Source organism: Watersipora subatra, chromosome 4, assembly GCF_963576615.1.
Source record: "Watersipora subatra chromosome 4, tzWatSuba1.1, whole genome shotgun sequence".
Lineage (NCBI taxonomy): Eukaryota > Metazoa > Bryozoa > Gymnolaemata > Cheilostomatida > Watersiporidae > Watersipora > Watersipora subatra.
The window spans coordinates 41,924,672-41,950,277 of NC_088711.1; the positions used below are offsets into that span (position 1 = coordinate 41,924,672).

Below are 25,606 nucleotides of genomic sequence, written 5' to 3' on the forward strand. Positions count from 1 at the left end.
TTTTTGTATAAAATTTTACAATGCAGTAAGAAATTATGAAACCACATTTTTAAGAGACATTTCCTGGTAGTGATGATTTACTGCTTTACTTTTGCTAGAAACCATCATAAACCATATACATACTGTTTATTTTTGGTTAAAGTCTAGTTCGTAGGTTACATAACACAGTTTATATAATAACTAACTTATAAAACTCCCACATACAAAGTATTACCAGTTTTTTTGTATAAAATTTTACAATGCAGTAAGAAATTATGAAACCACATTTTTAAGAGACATTTCCTGGTAGTGATAATTTACTGCCTTACTTTTGCTAGAAACCACCATAAACCATATACTGTCTATTTTTGGTTAAAGTCTAGTTCGTAGGTTACATAACACAGTTTATATAATAACTAACTTATAAAACTCCCACATACAAAGTATTACCAGTTTTTTTGTATAAAATTTTACAATGCAGTAAGAAATTATGAAACCACATTTTTAAGAGATATTTCCTGGTAGTGATAATTTACTGCCTTACTTTTGCTAGAAACCATCATAAACCGCATACCATTAGATGCAAAAACTTTTAATGTTTAATATTGAGTAAGTTCTCAATAAGCAGCAATTGGTAATCAATTTTGTTAAATGAAAATGCGAATTCGACTGACCTTGACCAAAGTCAAAAGATTGTCTAGTTATTTGCATATTGTATTCACAACTAATTAATTTTGTTATACTATTGCAACATAATTTGAACAACTTTAGCAATAGTTTGTGACTTTAAAGAAAAAGGGCTACGCGAATATGTAAAATGGCTGAATTCTCTTTAAGAAGATATAACATGATAATCCTAGTTTTATCAACTCTGCTATGAAAAGAGACTGATTATAATTGTTGACTCTCGAAGTTATTGAAAAAAATTTACCAGATTCACATTCAGTACTAAATCAGCATTTTAGCTGGTACACTGTCCAGGCCTCAGTTCTATATAATAGGCCTGAAAGGCTGAAAAGCTTTTGATTTATTTAGTTAGAACAAGGAAACAATTTTTCATGTAATAATGTGAAATATGTGAAAAGTAAATGAATTAACTTGGCTCTAGCAAGGGTGCCAAGACAACCAAACGTATGAACTATTGGGTAGTCTCATCATTTCTAACATGATAATGATAATAGCTGTTCTCGCTATCATGTGAGCTGTCCAAATTTTACCCACTCTCTTTCCTGTTTAGTGCAGCAAATAATAACTTTGGTCAAAAAATTATATTTGAAGAGGGTGTAAGTAATTGCATAAACATAAGAATGCAGACAACTGTGCTAAGTAATTAACAATATATTGTTGACGCTTTTATGTTTGGCTAAATATCTGAAAGGGCTACCGATGGTAACAAATAGACCATTCAGCTTCAAGTTGCTTTTTTGCTAATTTGACAAGACAGACTTTCTCTGCAATAAAAGATTTGCTAAACATAACCATAAAGTTGTTGCTAGTGTAGGATTGGTTGGTGTAAAGTTGTTAAAAGAGTGATCCTCAATGATTTGGACGCAGACGAATAGCAAGGTTGGGGAATTTTACGCAAACACTTAGTTACTAACTCTGCTTAAATGCATTAACTAAGTACATTTTTGTAAAAACTAAGACAGTACAAACGAGCTTTATGCACTATTTGCAGACTTTTTTGATTGGCAGAAAAGTATGTGCAACTAAAAAAGCGGAAGTACATTTACCTAGGGGTTGTCTGCTCTTCATAAATAAATGCCAAAAACAAGGGAATCTTTCAGTGTGTTCATAAAAGTACATGTACTTACGTTGCTGTTGCTATTTATATACGCACAAAGCTCATTTCCTGCTAAAATAAGCCAGACCAGATTTAAAGCATATTCATAATAATCCTTTTGAGGGATAATTTTAATTAATGATTAATCTTATCAGTAAGCTGCTTTGTGCATTTTTGTGCCTAGCTTTATCACATACAGACTGACACAAGAATAAATACTTTATATCTGAGCTAGCAGATCACCTTGACCATAGTTCAGCTCCACAAAAAATAAACTCAAATAAGGACCCAGTAAATAGCCACACCGCCATACCCTGGTAGCAGCTGTAAAGACCATCCTAACTTACATAATATTTGTACACTATAGCTTAAAAAGTTCTAAAGAAGGAAATAATTTTTATTAATGTCCTTGCCATCGTACAAAAATTTAAAGCTTTGCAGCTATTCCGAGAAAAACTTATCGAGAGGGACAAATTCAATGAGCTGTTGTAGGTCGATGAATACTTGAACAAGGCCAATTTATAAGCTATTGGCGTTCTACAATGTTCAATTCTTGCACCCACACTGTTTCAAATTTTTATTAACATTTTACTTAAGTTACCGCTCCACAGCACACCTCATGCTTATGCTAAAGATACCTCATGCTCTATATTTGAAACTGTCCCTTCATGCCTCCAATCTAAAATAAAATCAGACCTAAGACTTATTCAATAGTGGTGCGTCACAAAACAGATGTTTCTTAACATTTCGAAATTTCACTATATCTTATTATATCCACCATTGAATTTCCCTCTGACAATTTCTATATTTGACAGTACCTTAATAAGACAATCTACTTCTAAACTACTTGGCTTCATCATCAACGACTCTTTATCATGGCTAGACCACATCTCATTCATTTCAAATAAAATATCATCTAACCTACATTTATTTTATAACATTCGTCATCTTATGAGCTTTGATACTGCCAGACTATATTACTATAATTTTATCCATTCCTACTTTATATATGGCCTACAACACAACACTATCCTAAAACACCAGTAAAATATACCAACACAATGTTTATCTTACAAAGAAAGCTTTACGACTTATATGCAAAGACCTAAACGTACATTATAAAAACCATCACTTACCACCTACCAACTTGATAACAAGCACTTCTGGTGTTCTTCCCTTACCCAAGCTATCACAGTACTTTACCTGCCTCACTGCTCATTTAATACTCCACAATAACTGCTATAGCTTCCAAACTGTAAACCATGGTTACAAAACCAGGGCTAGATTTAAATTACCTAGTTTCATAAACCACAACAAACTCAACAGTAACCTGCTAAATTCATTTAATAACCTCTGCACTCATTTAAGAACTTTTTCTCTACAATCTTTTAAAACAAAACTCAAACTGCACTTACTATCCTCTGACCAATAATACCATTCACCATCTAATCTTACCTATTTCAACATTTTTATATTATGCGTTGTTTTCATAACTAGAAATTATTTTGTCATAGATATGCATAACTATTCTCACAAAGCTTTTATTTGTCCACTTTTTGTCTAAACAATACTCATACCAACCCTTAAGTTTGCTTTTTACATTTTTATGCATTCAGTTTCAACATTATTATATTAGTTAGACCATTCATTAGTTTTTTAGTTAGACTATAGTTTTTTGTGTTGTTCTTTTTTATTTTTTGTTGTACACTGCTTTTTAGTTAGTTTACTTGCTGTGGTACCTTGTGGAAAACATGTTGTGAAATATGACTATTGATTACCACAATAAAGATTGCCCATATATAATCAATGATATACAGCCTCCCAGTGGGGGCTGTATATCATTGATATAATGCAGAAATAATTTTGTGTACAAAGAGTTGTCTTCTCAATACAGTATACGTTTTTTGATAATTGTACCACAATTTTCATTGAATGATCATTATTTAAAAACGGTATGTGTTTGTGTTGGAGACAGTAATTAACAATTGTTGCTAACAACACGTTTAAGTCTGATTATGGCTAGTTGTGAACGGGTTGAATGGGCAACCACTCATTTAATCTCGTAAAACATTTTTCCGTTATGACTACGGGACGATTACCACTCTATGGTTTAAATGCCTGGTCCGCAGACCATTCGCGGCGCCCTCTATTCTGTCATGGAGGGTAAGTCGTGAAGTTAGCCTTCTCTTCATGCTTTAGCAGTTTTGCTTTACGTTAGTGCATATTTGTTTTATGAAAGTTTAGTAATATGCCAGAAGAAATTTTATATAACGGTTGTTGTAGATTTACATTCAAGATGGGAACTGCCTTCAATAGCTCATTTTGTATCCACGTTTCATGGAGCATTCAGTCTCCCAGAGTTGCATGTGGAGGTAACTTCATTTAATTTGTCTCAATTGACTGTTCTACTGTTTGTTTCTTCCTTTTAAATGTCGCTAGAAAAATCAAACATGTGGTCGTATATAATTCGCCCCCATGTGCAACGGTATGCGACCATGCTATTATAGTAAATACTCAACGAACCAAATAAGTTATGTAGTAATAGCATCCATTATAACCTAGCAACGTGTTTTTACGCCATCATACCCTTGTTTAATGTACCTACATATATTTGGTTGCTAAATATGATTACAATGTTTTTGAGCAATTTGTTGTTCGGTAAGCGTTACGAAAGCCGTTTGAAAGAAACTTGAGTAGCGGCTATTGAAAAGGTAACTATGTTTATTGATTCAAGGGTTTTTTCGTGTGCTTAAATGTATATGTACCAAGCATTATTTTAATCTGCGTCTTCATGTATTAAAAGTTTGGTTCATCGTCTGGTGAATATTGCAAAGACGTGTACATGCTTATTTCACCATTGTAGTATTTAGGAAAGTTTAGACGTTCCCTTTTCTTGTTGCATTCTAGGAGCTTGAAAATGGATTTCTCGCTTCTTGCACTGCTGAAGGATCGGATCTACTTAATCAGCTAATTGCTGCACTCTTATCAGGTTTTTATAGCAGCAAATCTATCGAGTTAGTACTAACTACTTGCTTACTGTAGGTTGTTTTATTAGACTCTAGCATGACAAAGGCATAAATGGATGATTTTGCAAAGCAGTGCTTTTTCTGCCGTCATATTCTAGGTTTTGTTAATCTTTACTCAAGTGTTAATCGTTATCAGCTGAACTTAAATCGTTTTTATTTAAAACATTTTTCTTTTAGTTGCATGCAAAATCGTGTATTATTATGTAATGACTCTTTTTCCTACCACTAGTGTCCTGGCCACACCTAGATTACATGTACCAGTTGGCCATCAATGTTGGCTAAAACTTGAGTAGTTGTTGGCAAACGCTTAGTTATTTCAGTAGTTTTGGTGCAAGTGCTGATTGAAGGTTAAGTTGAACTAAGCCACAGATTGGTATATATATTATATTGTAGCATTAGACACACACTTAATGTTTTGCATCAAACAGTAAAACATGTAACTGTTAAAAGTTATTGTGTTTAATATAGCCCTGTGACTAAATGTTAAACTGAAGATTTTAAATATTTTCAAGAAATATTATTGACTAAAAACAGACAAAAAATGTTCTATTCAATCACACAGATAAAAACAAGCTTATCTGCAAGCAAGTAAAAGTTGGTGTATAGGTTAGAGTACAGTGCCTGTGTGATATCTGGAACTTGCTAGTAGACTTGTTCATCTAATATAGCAAACCAAAAACAGAAATACCATAAAACCTCTAATTGAATGCCACCTCTATTTGACCGCCACCTCTATTTGACCGCCACCTCTATTTGACCGCCACCTCTATTTGACCGCCACCTCTATTTGACCGCCACCTCTATTTGACCGCCACTACGAGATGTTTACAAATAGAACACCACATCTATTTGACTATCTTTGATCTTTATGATCCCTTAATATTGAGTGATCAGTAGAAAAGTGTCCACAGAATCGTATTAATAATGAATCATTTACATTATTAACAATCAATTCTCTTGTTATCCAACTCCAAAGCTTTTCGCTTTTCTCATTAAAACTTCGAAAGCAACACCATAGAAATAATCAATAACGGTCTCGGGCTAATAGTAGTTCCTTGTTTAACGCGGTCTTCATACTTTGAAGTACATGTACCTATATAAAAACCGGTTTGAATTTATATTGGTAGATGAACTTTGAAAACAATACCATGGAAATACATATACGGACTGTCTTAGGCTAATAGTAGCTCCTGGTTTATCGCGGTCTTAATACTTCGAAGAACATGCATAAAAAATGGTTTGCAAGTTTTGGGCCGAAGGTTAAGTTCGCATCTTTGTCGATATATCTTAGCACGGCTTACAATGGATCGATGCTCATAACTCCACTTCTATTGCACATAAAAAGCAGTTTTGGCTGCAAACTGTAGCAAACATAACGATGAGTGCGATGAGCTTTTATGCAACATTGTTAAATATAGTTTTAAAATAAAAATGTGTCTTGAAATTTAGAATGGAATAAAACTTTTAAATGCCTACATTGCAAATAAGGACACAGACGATAATATCATCGCAGGTCAATTGCAAGCAATAGATATTAACTGGTAGAGATATTTCTCGGTTTCTTGATGCATATTTATTAAGAGATCTTTGACAAGTTGGAGGTAAGTTAGCAGATTTTTTGCATCCAAAAGGTTTAATATCGCTTCACTAGAATAAGAGAGCAAAATATAGGTGACTTTCGCTTCGCCTGTAATAGAGCTAAATTTATCTTTCGAGAATTCTGACGAGCCATTTAAAAAATACACCGCCAGCCTCTATTTGAACACCGCCTCCAATTGACCGTCACTATAGAAGAATGGTTGGAAATTAGTGCTCCATGGCATTCAATTAGAGGTTTTATGGTATTTTGTATAAGGCATAGATTCAGCCTTAGCAACCAAGTTACATTTCTGAATCCACCCAGTAAGAGTCCCAAACATATTCCAACATTATTAGCTAAATCTAGAGCTTGCAGTTGTTTTGTAAGTATAGTTACATAGTCTGTTCCCATACCATCTTACTATGTTTAATTTTCTGTAACCTGCTTTAAAACTAAGAACATTTTCAATGTCTTCGCTACTTAACTGTTCTTTCTGTAATGATGAGAAGCAGTTCTATCATTGGGTCTTTGCTAAGCATGAAGTTAGCTAAGGAAACTACTTATAAGTACAGCTATTACTTACTAGTTTCCTTAGCAACTATTTACTAGTTTCCTTAGCAACTATTTACTAGTTTCCTTAGCAACTCTTTACTAGTTTCCTTAGCAACTACTTACCAGTTTCCTTAGCAACTATTTACTAGCTTCCTTAGCAATTATTTACTGGTTTCCTTAGCAACTCATTACTAGTTTCCTTGGCAACTCTTTCCTAGCTTTCTTAGCAACTCTTTCCTAGCTTTCTTAGCAACTCCTTCCTAGCTTTCTTAGCAACTCTTTCCTAGTTTTCTTAGCAAATATTTACTAACTTCCTTTGCAAAAATTTGCTAATTTCAGTAGTAACTATTTACTAGATTCTATAACAACTATTTATTTGCTTCATTAGTAACTTTTTTCTGGCTCCAACAGCAACTATCGACTAGCTTCCTTACCAACCATGTGCTAACTTCCTTAACAACCATTTACCAGCCTCCTTGGCAACCATTTACCAGCTTCCTTAGTAACCATTTACCAGCTTCCTTAGTAGCCATTTACCAGTCTCCTTAGCAACCATTTACCAGCCTCCTTAGCAACCATTTACCAGTCTCCTTAGCAACCATTTACCAGCCACTTCACAAACTATTCTTTAGCTTCCTTAGCAACTACCCACTAGTTTTCTTAGCAACTATTTATTAGCTTCCTTAGTAACTATTTACCAGCTTTTTTACCAATTATTTATTAGCCTCCTTGTTGCCAATTAGTTTATTCAAAGATTGCAGAGATTAGTTGTGGTTCAGCCAGAGCTTGGACTTTTTGAAATCTCCTTACGAACTTCTGAATGAACTTATCAACTTATGAATTCCTGTGAACTTGTTCTCTAAAGAAGATTTCCTTCACAATTTTTTTTATATTTATTAAGAATTTAAAACAAATTCACATTGCTTCAGGTTTTACAATTATGAGTCACCCTTGCGAGACTATCTACACCAGAAGTGGGCTGTGGAATGTAAGCGAGAAAATCCTCTGGTGAACAGAGATTTTAGGGAGTTATCACTGCATGACAAGGTTGATATTGTTTACTCACTTTGCATGAGTCGCCTTGATGCAGAAGATGTGGCTGATGCCATCAAGGTAGGTCATTCTCAGGCCTTAGACTGCACTAGTCATTCGCCGCATCGATAGATTTACCAACTATATCAGTTCTTACAACCTAATATGATGATCTGTGAATACAACATAGGGTGCTGTCAGCTTCTTTGTGCATATCTCTGTTTGGTATGCAAGAGAAATCAACCATTGACAGTTGACAGGGATATGCAGAGCATTAGAGGAAATGTGACCTGAGAAGTTGGGATACTTTATACAGTAATAATTTCATGCTTGGATTTATGCCAGATTGCCAGCACCATTATAAATTTACATTCCTTGCTCTACCCTCTATCTGATGTCATACTGACATGTTGACAACTACGAATCTCAATTGCTGGTTTATGCACCACTTCATATATATATATATATATATATATATATATATATATATATATATATATATATATATATATTAGTAAAGGATTTGCCGGCTTTTATATTTTCAATAAAAACTCAAATGAAACACTTCATGTGCTTTTTTGTAATATTTAAATTCCTGGCTACACACAAAACACCAATGAAATGTTTCGCCAATTCAGAGTGTAGATATTTGATGTGGCTAAACACACCGACGCCACTAAATGGTGTGTCGTGTCGACAAATAGATTGACCAATGAAATTTGGCCTCGGTCATGTGAAGACCATGATGTCCTTATGAACTGGGTTTTTTATGATGTCCTTATGAATTTGGGTTTTCCATGATGTCCTTATGAACTGGGTTTTCCACGATGTCCTTATGAACTGGGTTTTCCATTACCTTACTCAAGTATCGTCAGGATATTTGTATTTTAACATATATAATCATATAATGGTATGTGATAGCACTAGTGTTTGTGCAGCTATTTGTTTTTCTATATTTTGCTGAAGAATAGAATCAGTGCATGTTACCCATAAAAACAATCAAGCACAAATGTACTTCTAGATTGTAACATAGATTAAACTATAGACAAATGAAAGTTCAAACGAATAATTATCTAAAAAATTATCCGAAAAGTTTGATAAATGAGTCGGCTTTATAATGGCTGCTTTCATATGCATGTACAGTAGACAACGCAAACCATCTATAATGTAAATTCATGTAACATTCAGAATTTATGTAAATTTTTTACATTGTTAGCTTTAAAAATATTGTTTTCGTTCGTCCGGGCACTTGGAGGAGAGAAAACAATGCATAAGGGTATCTCTATTATATATAGTAGTACCCTGACAGCCTAGTTTGCCGTGACAGATCATCAGATGGGCTGATTAGGCACAAAGAACAAATAGCTTCCCTATTATTTAGAAATACTTTCGAGGCGATTGTTGTTACATATGGTGCTAACCAATCAGAATGAACCCTAAGTGTTGCATACTCATACCTTATATGTATCCTCTGTTGTGTACGTTAACGCCCATAATCTAAAGTCTTGAAATATGGAATGCCCTTAGTCTATCAATTCTGCAGGCGTGAATAATACTCGGCCTGAAGTTCTCAATTATGAAACAAACTTAGTCTACATCTAGCTTGTCGAGGCTCATCAAAAATGAATACTGTTTGATCGACAATCTTGAGATATGTTCAATTCAGTTTCTTCTACATCTATGCTAGCATTTCTATTTGAGTTTGAAGTCTGTGAGATGACTTGCTCATAAAATTTATTGTTATAGTTTTAAGAATGGAATGTGAGACGGCTTGTTTTAGGACCGAGCTACATAATAGCGGAACAATACAATTTTATTTGAAAAGCTATCTTTAGAGATTTCTGACTAGATGCTAAACTTTAATTCGCGTAATCATCTATTTATGAGTTGAAGATGGCTGTTTTGTTTACAGCAACTGTCAGGGGAGGATATGAGAGTCGAGCCAGTTGGCTGTGATGGTCGGGGTTGTCACTACTGGAACTTTAATGACGAACGACTCTACAAAGAGGAGCCAATGTTGGAGAACCCTGAGAAACACAAGTAGGTTGCAGACACTCTAGTCTGTACTGTATTATGAATGCATACCTTTGGGTGATATACAGATATGCATTTTTTTATACAATGTAAGCTTTTTATAAGCGCTTGTTTGATTACTTTTTGTGACCCAAACTCTTTGTTCACTATCTCATAATGCTCTAGATCACGGTAATGTGTTACTTGATAACAAGAGGAGACAACTCTCGTACCACTTTCAGTATTGAGTTGTTTCAGCATTTTCTTGACATCGCAGCTTTGAGAAAAAAATGCTATTTGGCTGCAAGCGTACGTTTTCTAGATTTTGTAAAATTTTGCTACATGGGTGTGAATATATCATTAAATATATATATCTGAAGGTGAAGGGATGGTCATAGTTCTCTACTGATTCTCACCATATTCATCCACTCACAGTAGCGCAAGAGGCCATTTTCCCTTAATAGTATTGCTTTAACATGGAAGGTTTAGAAAACAAGTTGATCTAATCGGCTTTGGTTTTTTAAGCTACAAAACAAACTTATTTAGCATGTATTTCATTCAATTAGATTATTAGGGGTGAGTTTCTGAACACACAGATAGTTATCCTCTACTTGTACAGTATTATGATCAAAACCGAACTTGGAAAAAACATGTAAAGTCACTGCTCAATGGAACTATTCCTTTATTCTACCTGTGCCAATCGTATGCCATCTTGGGATTTAGTCTGCTATTTATAATTTGGTTAATTGAATAGAATTGCGCGATATTTACTATTTTTTATTAAACAATGCTTCCAAGTTTTTGGTTAGTCCAATCGGGGTAATGCATGAAGATTAAGCTTATCGTTGTAATGGATAGAAATATTGTAAAGAAATATACAACAATGTACAGCTGTATTCTTAGCCATTTTCACTCATTTATGTTCTTATTGGGTTGGAATATTAGCTGTTCAACCATGAATCTATTATTAAGACAACAGGTTGCTGTTTCAATTTATCTTTGTTATAAAAGTTTGCGTTATAAAAGTTATTGATTAATGGCGTAAATCATTGGACGAAGCATGTCTTTTGTGTTTATATTTACAGAGTAAAGAATTGTTTTTAGTGGATTCATGCTTTGAACAAGTCTCTTGTTGCTTGTTGCAATACGTTCAGACAGAGACGACAAAATAAACAAAAGTAGTCAGCTTTACTTTTGATAGACATGGTGAACTAAAAATCAATTGCGCTCCAACAACTCTCCAACATTCATTTAAAGGCATATATATGGCAGTCCATATTGCTGCTGTGTTTCAGTTTACTGGTTTATATTGAAATATATTGTAACCTCTTAGAAATCTGGAAAGTTGGGTATCAGACTCGTCAGTGGCCAAGATTTTAGAATTAGTTTTGAAATTGTTTAACCTGGGCTTACGGTGGTCTCAACGTATAAACTTTTGGCGCATATGTTGTCAGATATGAGTAAATATTTGGCTCGGTGGATAAAGTAGTTTCTAACAAGCTATGCATCCAGTTTCTCGAAACATTTCAAGTTCATAAATTTTTACATACATTGTATGTACTTAGTTCCCCTTCCCATAATTCATTTATCTCTTTGGTTTTAAAATCATTGACTCTTAAAATTTTTTCTTACTTTCTCTTGTGTTTCCTTATTTTTAGTATTAGTCCAAGCTGTGTGATGTTTTTAACATTTTCATTTCCTACTTCTAAAGCATGTTGGTATTTTAATGCATGTTTTGCCGGGGAGCTGTAGCTACATCCGAAGAGTTGAGTTTTTTAATAATTTGTTGTAGAAAAAGGAAACATAAAGAGAAACACAAGAAAAAGAAACACAAAAACAGGTATGGTTTTTGCCTACAGTTATGAGGCTGTCTTCAAGCCTTGAACTAGTTGTAACAGTTTGATTAAATGGTACCTGCTTGCCCTATACCTTGCTTGCCCTATACCTTGCTTGCCCTACACGCTGCTTGCTTATATTGTGGATGAATCTATTGTACTAAAACTTGTATGTATGTATTACTTTTATTGACATTGGTAATCATCAACAAAATAAAGCCTTTCATTCCATGCCAAAAGAAAAGGAATACCGTTTTTATTTAATAATAAATATTTTTAATACAATATTTTTAATACCGTTAATTTTTTAATCAATTAATGAGTATAATTTTTTCAATGAAGTTTTGTTGGTTTTTATTTTCTGGTGGTAGCCTTATATTGCCTCTAGCTTGTACTATAAGTTCATTCTGGGTTATTCTGGGTTCTGTTTGAATGACATTGAAAATGGGAATGTTTGGATTGGGCAAACTTTTCCTGCAGCGACCAGTGGACTAAGGTGATTATTCCGCCGCGTATATGTAGACGGAGTTACATTATATCTGCTGCATTAAAATGATTTTAAGTCTTCCTAACTTTTAAAAATATTGCTTCTATGTGTTAATTCTCAATTCTGTAGCGTAATGCTATTACTGTAGTGTATCCCAGAGTTTCTAGTATACACTACAGTAATATACAGCCAATATACGGCAATATACTCCAGAATGTATATAAATATTCTGTTATGTACTGTAGATGTTAGGTAGTATACTGTAGGGATTCTGTGTTGTACTGTAGCGGTTCTGTGTTATACTGTAGATATGATGTAGCATTGTGTAGAGATTCTATAGTATAATGTACAGATTCTGTATTATACTCTGAAGATTTTGTAGAGTAATGTAGTGTAGAGATTCTGTAGCAAACATATTCTATGGTATATTATGGAAATTTTGTCATATACCGTACATATATTGTGGTATACTGTAGAGATGCTTTAAAATACCTGTGTAAAGGTTATGAATCCTACTCTAAAAATATTGTAATATTACACTGTAGAGGTTCTGTAGCATGCTGTAGAAAGGCCTTCGTAGACTGCAAAGAGATGTAGAGATTCTGAAGTATAATGTAGTTATTTCTTATCGTCGAGTAGTTTCTGTAGCAGACCATAGAGACTAAGTGGATGTTATGGTGGGCTGTGATGATTATTGCATTGCAGGGATTCTGTTGACACCGCCGATGAAGCTGAGCCAAAGGTTGTGTATGGTAAATGGACAATCCAGTGCTCAACTGAGGAAGACTGGCAGGAGTTTGTGAAGGACCTTAAAAAATCATCAAATAAACAGGACAAAAAGTTGAGAAAAATCATCATTAATGACTTCGTTCCTCTCATCTCAGATATAATTGAGGAGAAGGTAAGCTTTAAATGCGCAAAAGTGGTTTGGCTATTTACAATAGCTGTTGAGATTGTTCATTGCGACCCCTGGCACACCACTGGGACCCGCTACAACTGTAACTAACTATAGAGCTGGTGCTATAATTAGCTACATTCTTAACTAATTTGTAACCCTCTCCTGTATCCTTTTATTCTTTTACTTAATCCGAAGAGTTGTATTTTGGTTTCAGCCAGACTGAAGTCCTTAGTCTAGCATTTACTAGCTTCTATAGCGCTAAATTGTCATAGTTTTTTATTCATGCAAAAAACTTACGAAGCGAGCGCAACATGAAGTGTTGCTGCACTCGAGACAGTAATGTTTTCTGGCTGATAGATTTTATGCCAATTTCGTTGCTTTAAATTCGTGGGACTAACACGTCGGTTATTTAACCTGATGTTTGGCTTAATGTTGATGCAGTATCAACAAAGTCCGATTATTGTACTTTTTTACGTTAATCACGCATCACATTATGTAAGTATTGCAGCGTTTTAACCCATTTCAACAGTTAGCAGAACTTGCAGTCATTCAAGTTTTTTTGATTATTTGGGTTATGTACAGTGTAGCGCTTAAATATTACGCAAAGAAGTAACTTGTCTATTTGTGGTTAGTCCAGAAAAATTGATTGTACGATCTGATTTTAAGTGCACTTCAATCTACCCTTCTGATGGTCGAAATGAATATGCATGGTCAGCAACACTTGAGTGTGCCATTATGCAAATTCAAACTTGTTTAGCGCAAGTTTGAAAATTTTTTTTACAAATTTTTTTACAAAGTTTGAAAAAGTTTTTACAAATCGGAAACTTGGAAATCACATTAGTCAGGTCTTTAGGTATTTGAAAAAGAAGGCCTCAATACAGGGGAGGTTCATTCAGTTCCGTCTAACATGTTAAGGATGTACCTGCAAAATTGTTCCTGAGGGAAAGACATTTTGTCATTTCTGTTAACATTAGGTAGAGATATCTATCCACTTATTACTTCCATGTTTTGTGTTTAAAGACTGCCAACACAAGGCCTACTGAGTATAATAGTTCATTTTAACATCTATATATAGAAATCTCAATCTTTGTCTGTCATTCGTCCAGTTATATTAATAAAGTTTCAGCAACGAAAATCCCCTTTGCAGTGGATTTGATCTCAGTGACATTCAAATGGCAAGTCTACTAACAAGCGTGTTTAACCACAAGACTATGTTGTTCTTGTCATTCCTAGTAGCTCTTACCATATAATGTATATCCTTTTCACGAGCACACGCGCCAAATGTGCACATTTTATTATTAATTAATATTACCTTTTGTATTTTTTATTTTATTGACTATTTTAAAAAGCCAATTTTATTACCATTAGTTATTTTTTAATGCGTACTTTTCAAATATGCCGTTTCAATTTCAAATGTATCGTTACACTCATATTTCCGGTGTTGGTAAATCTGTAATTCTGCAATCTGTAATGTCTGGCAATTGTATTATCTGGAGTAGGAATTGCCTCTACATTCTCTCCCCGTTTGGTAAGACAAAGTATCTAATAAAGACAGTCCGACGTCTCATTTTTACGTTTGTACCGGTATCGAGAGGTACCAGTATTGTCGATCAAAGCTTTGAATATAACGAGCTTCTGCTGTAATAGTGACCTTTTTTATACACACACTTTCATGAGTATTGATTTTTTCTCCTACTTTATTTGAACTGCACAAAAACACTTTTCTCGTGATATGAAGTTTATAAGCTAGAACGATAAATGTTGTATATGTTAAACAAACAAGTTTTCTGTGTGAATACTTTTTTATTACCCGTATAACACCGGGCATTCACCTTGTCTTTGTATATTGTAACTAAATACTATCAGTGGATTATAAGTACTGTAGCGCTTTAACAGTATTAAAGATTTGCACAAATTATATCGTCGGATTTTCTCATTCGATGATTTGACAATAGTCTAAGCTTGGTGTGAATTCTCAAATTGCTAACATCTACTGCAGCGTGGTGTGGATTTTACAGGAAAAGGCAATGAAGCGACGACTTTTAGAGATGCTGCCAAAGAGAGAGTCAAACAGACTGGCTAGAAAAAGGGCTGAAATGGATGAACAGGTAGTTGTTGCTTGTAGTCTCTCCTTTCTGTTCCAAAATAACTAGTAGAACACTAATCTAAAACTGTTCTTCATGCTGGTTTTGGCAGGAGTTAGCTTCTCTTATTTTATAACTACCGTATATACTCATGTATACGTTGATCTCATGTATATGTCGATCTCATGCATAAGTTTATAAATATTTTTAAGACAAAAATTGCATTATTGTAGGTATTACTTATGTATAAGTCAACCCTGTTATTTTAGAATATTCTGGAATAATTATATCGATTCTGCATCAGTTTTTGCTATCTTAGATAAAAACAACTATTAAATGTTTTTTATTTGATACGATAAATGGAGTTTGAAGACATGTTTTAAATGCGGTTTGGGTTGAATTGCTAACGGTATTATTTGTACAATGACTGTAGTTTTTGCTATGCACCTCAAAACTACAAGTCAGATTTTCTATGTAAGTTTTTCAAAAAAACGAACATTTAAAACCATCTTCGTAGGAACTGAAGACATTTGAGTTTACATCAAGTGCGCTAGTATGTGGCTCCAGATGTCTGCTCTATGTAGTTGTACAGTTCATGACTGAGTTTTCATTACCTTCAGAAAGCTATAATGGCACGAATAGAGGCTGAGGAGAGAGAGGAGATGCGACAGCGGGAGCTGGAAAAGAAAAGGTATGCTGAGCAGAAACGAAGAGAAGAAATGGCTCGAGAGAGGGAGGAGAGGATTTTAGCAAGAGAGCACGAGAAACGAGCGCGGGATCAGGCTAGGCAGGGTATGCAAGTTACCGAATACAGTCTATTTGTATGTATACCTTGTGGGAAACAATCTGATTTTTTAAGTTTTATGCTTCTACTGGGGAGTCCATAATCAATTTTATAGGAAATTGTTTTACAGATGCCATAAAAAAATCAGTAAATAAAAATGCATTGGCATGTGGTGTCATAATGTACCACGTACTAATGCCTTCAACGAGCTGGCTCTATATGGCTTTGGATGTTTTAATTAAGCAAATGAAAGAGATCAAAGAGCAAGACATTTTCATGTTACTTTTTGTGGAAGTTGATCAGTTTCAGTACATTCATCATGTTTTCTTTTTGAAGTAATTTAAAGAAAAAATGATGAATTTCCTTTCGATCACTCATGAATAGGCTTGCTGGTGTTACTTATCAAGTCTGTTCAGCTCCGTAAATACAATAGTGATAGTATGATAGTAATTCATGTCGTAACCCCTGACATGACCTTTATGTCAAGTTCGAAGCTGTGCACATTTGGAATTAACTTTCACTTCACATTTTAACTGTTGTCTGCACTTCTGCAATGACATTGTTTCGCTGATAAACGAATGATCAGAATCTACTGTCCTTGCTCTTAGTTTCCGTAAAAATAGTTATATGCCTGGAAATGGAAGCTCTTGGGTTGTACCTGTCACAATGGTTGGCCAAGCAATGAACACTGATCCCTTGACAAATCTATGCTTATGTCATATAGTCTAATGTTTGTTCATGAACTTTTAGTGTTTCTTGAGGTAGGCTTATATAGCCACACATTTCCTTGGCTTGTGGTACAATACATACTTGAACTAGTTAAAACTATATCATGAATCTCTGAAAACTGAACAAAATTGTGAACTACTACATTTAGAAATGTGAAAACAATGAGTATGAATGTTAGTGTTTGAATATTTTTTGCATTGTAGTATATATATAATCTTGCAAAACTGTTAAATGCAGCCTGAGAAGCGCTCAGCGTGAAACAACGTTGTAGCTGCCGCGAGACATTTTAGTCAAAAATCGTCTCGTTTTAATATACTCAACTCGCAGAGTTTAGAGTTCTCATTCTTAACTTCGTTTATTAAAGCAGCATATATATATACACAACTAAATTGAATAAACCCACGACCAAACACGAGTGAAGCGATTGTTTGGTAGCTTTATCATAAATGCATATGTGCGCACAACTCACTAAAATTATTCATCTACACCTTCGCAAACCCTTGTACCGAAATCTCATCAACAAATTTAACCATTTTTCAATGAAGTCGTTTAAGTACAATAACGATACAAAACACATATAAACCTATTTAAATATGTTACCAAGTCTTTGAAATTTGTAGACAATATCCTAAACCTTACCCATCTGATCAGATAATACATAAATAGACAGATTAATTTGACCTAAAATCGCTATTAAAACCTGATAGGCCTATTTTATTCAAAATTAAGACCAGCTAACGAAACGTCGATAAAGCCGTGCGACCGAGAGTAGAACCATTAAGTCGTGCGTATTTCACGAGAAAAACGTGCACATTTCACCAGTCTGGCATTGTCCAATGGCCGAAGGTTTCTAATATCTTTCCGTTTTTAATATCTTGCAAAAATATTTAATTATAAGAATAATCATTCGAATTTATTTATCTGAAGGTTTTTGTAATAAATGTAGACCGTTTGAGGCATAGACCGATTTACAGGTACGAAATTGTGGTACACAGTTTATCAGCCTATGTTTTTTTTGTCCAATTACCAAAGGTTTCATTAAATTATTTAGAACGTTAGCCAAAATTCTTTACATCTTATGTACAAGCTAGGGCCGAACTACAATGCCCTTTTATGACGAGAAGAGAACATTTTTTATTTTGCTCCAGTTTGCAGAAAACTTCCAGACGCGTGAATGCTGATGCTCGCTTTCTGTTACAGATCGCCATCAAAACCATTCTACATTCAACACAACCAACTTTCAAACTGTGTATATTACACAGCAGCTTGCCATTTTACTTCTAATATTGCATTTCTCCTATTGCAGGGGAGAAATATAAACATATAATCTCTTCCTTTCATTACTGCTGTTGTACATAATAACACCGAGTACATTACAGCTACTATTGCAGCTACCATTGCAGTTATCCTATTGCACTGCAGTACCATTTGACTACTAATATTGCATTTCTCAACCAGCAAGTACCCTTTCTTTTTTCTAATATCACTTTGGTCGTGGGCTGTATGACAGGGGATTTTCTAGTATATATCACAAATGAATTAATTCAAATAAATCATAAATTGTTTACGAAAAGAAATATGTAAATCAGACAATGCATCTATAGACTGACTAGTATATACACCTATAGACCTAAGTACTTGCTAATAACATCACTGAAATTAGATTCACTGTACACACACTTTTTTGGTTGTTAATGTTCATCTCAGTGTTGGTTGATTATTCTGATTATGTGTCATGATAGTCTAACCAATGACCCTATTATGATCCATTACCATGAGCTCAGTTTAGTTCTCTAATTGTCAGATCGGGCGATGCGGGCATTGATGAGGGAACACAAGCTAATATCTGGGGCTTTAAATTCAGCAGACGATGCCAGCATGACCGAGGAAAGCTCAGAGGTATGATGGGGTATCTATAAATGAGTAGGTGTGGTTTGGGGCAACTATTTATTATTGTTAATTTTATGTGTTCTAGTTAAGTTGCATCACCTGTCCAAAACTATTCTATGGAAAACACATAGATCGAACAATTAAGAGAAGACAATCTGTCATGGACAACTGCAGTAGATGCTTGTTAGCAGACATTTCCTGGCTGCAGTAAACTTACACATCTAAATTAAACTGATAAATTTTGGTACTTTTAATTTCATTCATTATTATAAATCAAATACATCACAATTTGATGCATAGTTGCAACCATGAACCTTTGCAATATTTTCAATTGCTGTTTTGCAATTTATTGAATTCAGTAGTAAAATAGTGAATAGCCAAACTTTGACATTCAATCCTAAACAGATAAACATTACAAAACAACACTGGCTCATACACATCATTCGTCTACATGCATTTTATGCATAAAACATGTTTTCAACAAAGAGGAGTTTTTTGTACAAACGCTATTGTCTTTATTTGTCTCAGTTAATTACACAAATTTCATATTAAAGACGGTTTGCTAGAGGTATTCCCGTTCTAAGTTCTAAAGTTTTAATAAAAATTGAGGTTGTTATTACTACTGTACCATAGTGGCTCAAGAATTCAGGAGTAAATGCAGGGATAAAAATATGCCTACTCTAACAAAAACTTTCTCTAAATTAACATTTTTTTACTATTGGAATGTTTTCTTACATTTTCTTCTTAATTTTTACCAGACTCTTGCCTGTTATGTTCATAAATGCAATGCTTCCAAGTTTCTGAAGGTCTGCACATCATAGGCTAGAAATTGACTTTACACCCAGAAGTTGAAGTGTAAAGCATTTGCTGGAACTTTATATCATATTTTGGAAAACTTTCATATTAAGGCAATACAAAGTAGGGTTAGTCTGTTGTAACAAAGCTGAGGACTCATGAGTTTCAGTTGAGCTATGGCAGCCATATCTTTTTTGAGCTGATTGCTGTTTCCTGGGTGTACAGATTGTGAGATTGAAAGCACTGCACGCTATACAACGAGACTGTTATTAGTCTTCCGTATAAAAACAACTGTATGTAGTATTCAATTGCCAACAGGTCTTGTTAAGTTAATTACGTCGAACATAATTTATAGTGCGATGTTGTGCGATGAGGCTCTTGCTCTCAAAGAAATATTAACAGTATGGTTAATGATAGCCTTAGTTATTCCTGTCTATGGCTTTACCGCTTTTTTGTATAGTATTTCTGCTGTTTTATCTTATTTCATGCTGGCTAGACATAGGCATTGGTTAGGTGCTTTAAATCCTTTGTAAATGGTAGGTTTCAATATGGAACACATTTTTTGAGTTTTACACCCTCGGAGACTCAAACTGGACATTCGCCGTAAACTTTTCAGCCCCATATTTCAAAAGTGCACACGCCTTGAATGTTTGCCGATTGTGTTGTCCATTGTAGGACACAGATTGGGAGGAGTACAATGCAACGGCTGGTGGCACACATGTCACCCTCTCTCACCGCCAGCGTACCAAAAGGAACCGGCAGCTCAATGGACCGACAAAGACTACCGAGTTTGGCCCGAAGGAATATGAGAAAATCAACAGAAGTATGCATTAAATACAATTAGTGGTTATATTTATGACTGGATCAAAATATGCGAACTAATATCTGACTGTGCAGTTCACTTTTCCTGGTATGTGTGTAGACTGCCTGTGCCTTATTATGTAGACTGTATCATATAACCATCCCAAAGATCAGCTCCTCACTGTTCGACTCTTATATCCCTCTCCCTTTCGATATGTAGACCAGAATACACTTTTCGTTATGCAGCTGACTCCAAACTTGTATTAATAAGTGTATATAAATTACAAGTATCCCTTTGAATCAAGTGCATATAAAAAACTTCACAAAAGATAGAGTTGCCCAAAAAGTGTGCACACCAGCTTATCTTTGTCAATCCTTTTTGTGTGTTTGTGGGGGATCAGTGATGGCTAGACATTATGGGCAAGAAATTATTTATGAATTAGAAAGGTGTCAGCTCAACTGCAGCTAAAGCTTTTTATGATATGTACTGTTGGCCTACTCTTTCTAGCACTTTTAGTAGGTGTAACATAGTATCTGTAGACGAACAGCATATTGAGTAAGATAATGTCAGAGGACCTATCGCTCTTGTGTATTGTGTAACATCATGGAGAGTGGTCAGAATTACCCAACACCTGATTTAAATATGACAAATATGAAAGTACCTTTTGGATCAAGGTTACGAGTAAGCAACTTACAGGACCCCTTACTCACTGTAGTTTTAAATACCATTTTTGCACAATTGGTCAAGCATCTAAGTACTGTACAATCAGATTTCTACCTGCCCTTCTTACCAGACATGAAGACTGATATCACAACACTTCAACAAAGGCGTCTGCAGAAGACCCGGATTTCTTGTTGCATGATACATGTTAACAGTTATAACCACCAACTTGTTTCCAAGTCATGGTTGTACAGACAACCCATACCTCCTCCAGGTTTAGCTGGTTAGGTGTTCGACGTAATAACTATGGCAAATTCATGATTTAATACTCGAGCAGGTGTTCATAGCATCGATACTGAACTTAATTATTAGTTTAGGAAGTGGCTCATATTAAATGTTAGAAAGGTTTGCACAAACATTAAAATGTGCAAATCTGTTGGAATTGCCAGCAAAGCAAACCATACTAAAAAGACATGACTCTTGTACTCAATCAATGCTTGACCAAACACGCTGTCAGGACCGCTTGTTTCAGAAGTGTGGGCCACGTTTCCATCTAGCTAATGAACAGCCAAATCATATCAATTTGTCTAAGATGTTACTGAATTAAAAGCAGCTCTATTCGAGCAAGGTGTTGAGTTGATTATTTTTATATGTGTTGACATCGACTCCTCTAATCTGACCATGTCCATCATTCGCTTAGGACTGGAGGTGCCAACAACTGTAGGGGTAAAATCCTACACCAGTGTTGGTCCCATGTTCACTCATCTACGGTATTATTGTCAAAGTATTTACAGCAAATTATAATGAGTTGGAAACAACTATCTGTTCTACAGTTTTTTCATTTGTCATGATTATTCAATTGTTAGTTTATTCCATGTACCATTTATTCATATTATCTGATGTTTCTTGCCACGTGATATAGTCCGTGTAGGTTCCACAGATTGATATTATGTATTTATACCTTTACTCATTATATTATGTTACTTGTCACACATTATAGTATAGGAGGGTTTCACAGATTGTCATATCTTCCTTTCACTACTCACGTGTCTTACTGTCCATTCTAGTTCTATACCAACTACAACGAGACTCGAACTGTTGGCCCTTCCTTGAGCCTGTCACGACAGATATAGCCCCAGACTACTTTGAGATCATAAAGAACCCTATGGACATATCCGTCATGCGGAGGAAGGCTGGCAAGAAAGAGTACACCTCCAAGATTCAGTTCATCACTGACTTTGATCTCATTGTTGAAAACTGTACTAAATACAATGGAGCTAATAGTGGTAGGTCTTTTCTTACGTGAAGATTATTTATAGCTCTGCGAGGCAGCTGTTAAATTTGTATGCAGATTTTCTCACCAACTGTCTCACACTTTATATCAAACCTTGACATATGAAGTTGACTCATTACAATATTTGCTTCATGCGCTAAAACTGCCCTATCCTGGAACAAATTTTCTTAAATAATACACATATACTATTTTGTTTAAAGGTAGGGCCACACGTATCGTGTAATTTCAACTAATCTGGGAAATTCCATTCGTACGAAATTTCTGACCTGCCACACGGAGTTTCCCCACCACGGATTTGTACGAAACTAACTTTCAACTAGCCACTCAGAACGCGGTAATAAATTGAAGCCGATTCCGTTTCAATCATTTGCGCCAAAGAAAACGATATGCGCCAAGAAAAAAGATATGCGCCAAAGAAAACGACCTTCAACATTCAACTAACCTTTTCAACCGACCAATCAAACAACGATTCGTAGGAACTTTTGACGTTTCGTTCAATTCAGGATTCGTTCATCGTGCGCAACCAACGATGGACGAATTCGTCCAAATGTCAATTCGTACGAATCGTTTCGTCCAAATTTCGCCGATTTCGTGAGAATTTTGTCTCGTGTGGCCCTACCTTTACTCATCTCAAAGTTCCATAAATACCTCGAATAAGTATTTTTATAGCATTGAAACAAATGCCTGATATAAACCTATGTAAAAGAAAACCATACGGAAAAATTTATATTATACTGAATAGAGTAATCTTTACTACAGTGGACGCCACTCAATGTGATCATTTTGTTATTACTAAAATGATAACAATAACCAATTGATAACAGTAACCAAAAATATGAAAGTTTGCTAGTTTATCATTCATAGGGTGTTGCAAAAATAAACTCAAATGAAATAATGAATTTAATAAACAATAAAACTTACAACAGATACATTACAATGCATTATTTAGGAAATCGTCCAGTTTTGTTTTCTTCATGTCTTTTCGCATTAAATAATTTATAAAAGACGTGGTGGTTGGTCTTTCTCTACCTCATCGTCAGCGCCTACTTTATCCGTTCCTGACTGTTTAACAGTCTCTCAGACATCGAGCTCTATTAACTTCGCAGCCACCTGGAGATTATCGTCGCCCCCTCCCCCCCCCCCCCCCCATCCACTCATTGAAGTCGGTTCTGGTCATGTCACTTGGCTTTTTTGGTTTTTGGCAACAAGGTCCTCTATTGTTGTGGTCATAGTGGTACACGAGAACCCCCCTTTTTGAAACAGTTTAGAATTGTTTCTTCCGAAACGCTTCCCCGACAGGGTTAACAAATGATTTTATAAAGGCTCACGTATTTTGGTCAGTTTTGTATTCAATCGAAAAGGTGTTACTGCTCTGTGTAACTACTATGTACTGTGTAACTGCTCGCCCGGTACCTTTATAAAAACATTAATCATGGATCGCAGAGTTAACAATTTTCCTCTAAAACTTTACCACAATAAATTTTGGAATTCGGATTAGCATTTCGCCAAAATGACGCAGTTACTTTTTTACTCAGAAGTAACAGCATATTTTCGCATTTTCCAAATTTTTTATTTCCGGTTTGAAAAAACTTGATTACAATAATGTACATACTGATTACAGGAAGCAGCATATTTATAATGTATATTGTACATTCAGGCGGGGATCAGGAATTCTGGTAATATTAATCAGTTGATAACATTATTCGTGATTACATTAGGCAGCGTCCACTGTATAACTAGAGCCGTGTCCGTCTGTACTAAGTCATGCTTAAAGCGTTAGGAAAAAAATGCATCGCACAGGAATTGAACTTGAATATTTGGCTTAGCATCCATCCGGGCACACTACCAACTGCACCACCTTGCTGCCTGGGAGAATAATTGTACACATAGTTATTACACCTGATAATCTCTCCCCATGTACCAGGACTGCCAGGGTGCTAGTAACCATTAAAAACAGACTTTATTGTTACTTGACCTTTTAATTTTTTACAAAGTTTGTACTTTTGGTTAAAGTCAGATGCATTTATCTCATAGCTACTATCTTGTCTTGTGCGTTACTGTCATGGTAGATTTGTCCCTCATGTATATGACAATTATTCTGAAACTGTTCTTTTTGTTATTACGACAGCTCTCGACTTGTATACAATCGACGGGGCCTATGGTCGAGTCGCTAGGTAAGTCAGTCATGCACCTTTGGTGACTGCTTAGCCTGTCTATTTTGTAGAATATGGTGGAATGGCAATCAATCTAAAGAAAAAATTTGACAGTCTCATGGATAAGTCCTTTCATGAGGATGATTCTAAACCACAACGACGCAAATCCTCAACGGAAGCTACTCGAAATGTCAGCTACCAGGAGCAACTCTCCGATTCCAGTTCTGTCTCTGACAGCGAAAGTAACAACAACAATGACAGTGACTTTTCTAACGATTCTTATGAAAGACCTCAAAGAGGATACATTAGCAAAAGTACTCGTGGAAGACCAAGAAACGCTGGTAATCGCCAGGTAGTTGTCTACTTGGCAATAGTAATTCTGCGGCGTTATGCTCACATGTTTATTTTAAATTTTTGTGTCCTGGGTTATTATGGACTGTTGCACTCTGGTTAACTTTCATGCACTTTGTCTTTTGAACATCAGTTTTTGTGAGCTTCCTTCAGCTTGTCAGTTCACAGTTATACCGATGTTGTTCTTTGCTCTCTCATATTTATTGTTGATTTTTTAGCGAGTGCAGTCTGTAAGAGCCAATGTCAATACAGGAGGCATTAGTTCAGAAGAAAGCTCGGAGTCTGATCAGCCAGATGAAAGTTCAAATTCTTACAACCTTATAGCGTCTAGTAATCCGCCAGCACGCACAAACTCATATGACATGTCTCAATCACAGCAGATCCTCATGGACACGTCGCCACATAATGTCCCTACAGATTCTAAGTTACTTTTTGGTATTGCTCGTCATAACTCAGCTAACAGCCATCTGTCAACACAGCATGCAGGGACTCCACCTAGGCAGGCTGAGCTATCAGAACATAAACCTTCAGAAAAGTCAAAACATATATCTCTGCTCTCCCCGACTCACTCGCTCGCTACTAGAGGAGATAGGGGTATGGAACTAGCTCGATGGATGGGCAAATCACCTCCTTTAACCACAACAATCTCTAATGGCACTACAGCCATCACCTCTCAGCACAACCCAAGCTCGAACAATGGTCTAAAATTTGAGCAGAACAGTGTGCCTGAGGAACCTTTTCAGGGTCTCGTTGCTCAGCTAAAGAGAAGCTCAGTAGACACAGCGCCGACTGGACCGACGTATAAGCGTGTAGCATGACAACAGCAGATACCAACCATGTTCATTTGTGTACACTTTGTATATTTTGAGACTAGGAAATT

General features: G+C 35.4%; 1 protein-coding gene across 1 annotated transcript; it reads left to right on the plus strand.

The window, feature by feature from the left end:
* Positions 1–3,876: 3,876 nt before the first annotated feature.
* On the plus strand, positions 3,877–25,566 carry LOC137394260 (chromatin remodeling regulator CECR2-like). The gene is made up of 14 exons (XM_068080981.1): positions 3,877–3,925; positions 4,046–4,134; positions 4,670–4,776; positions 7,849–8,032; positions 9,864–9,991; positions 11,757–11,804; positions 12,992–13,187; positions 15,203–15,292; positions 15,889–16,060; positions 18,586–18,680; positions 20,142–20,289; positions 21,996–22,214; positions 24,447–24,727; positions 24,945–25,566. The coding sequence occupies exons 1-14, from the start codon at positions 3,877–3,879 to the stop codon at positions 25,542–25,544; spliced, it is 2,406 nt and encodes an 801-aa protein (XP_067937082.1). The 3' UTR covers positions 25,545–25,566.
* Positions 25,567–25,606: the final 40 nt, after the last annotated feature.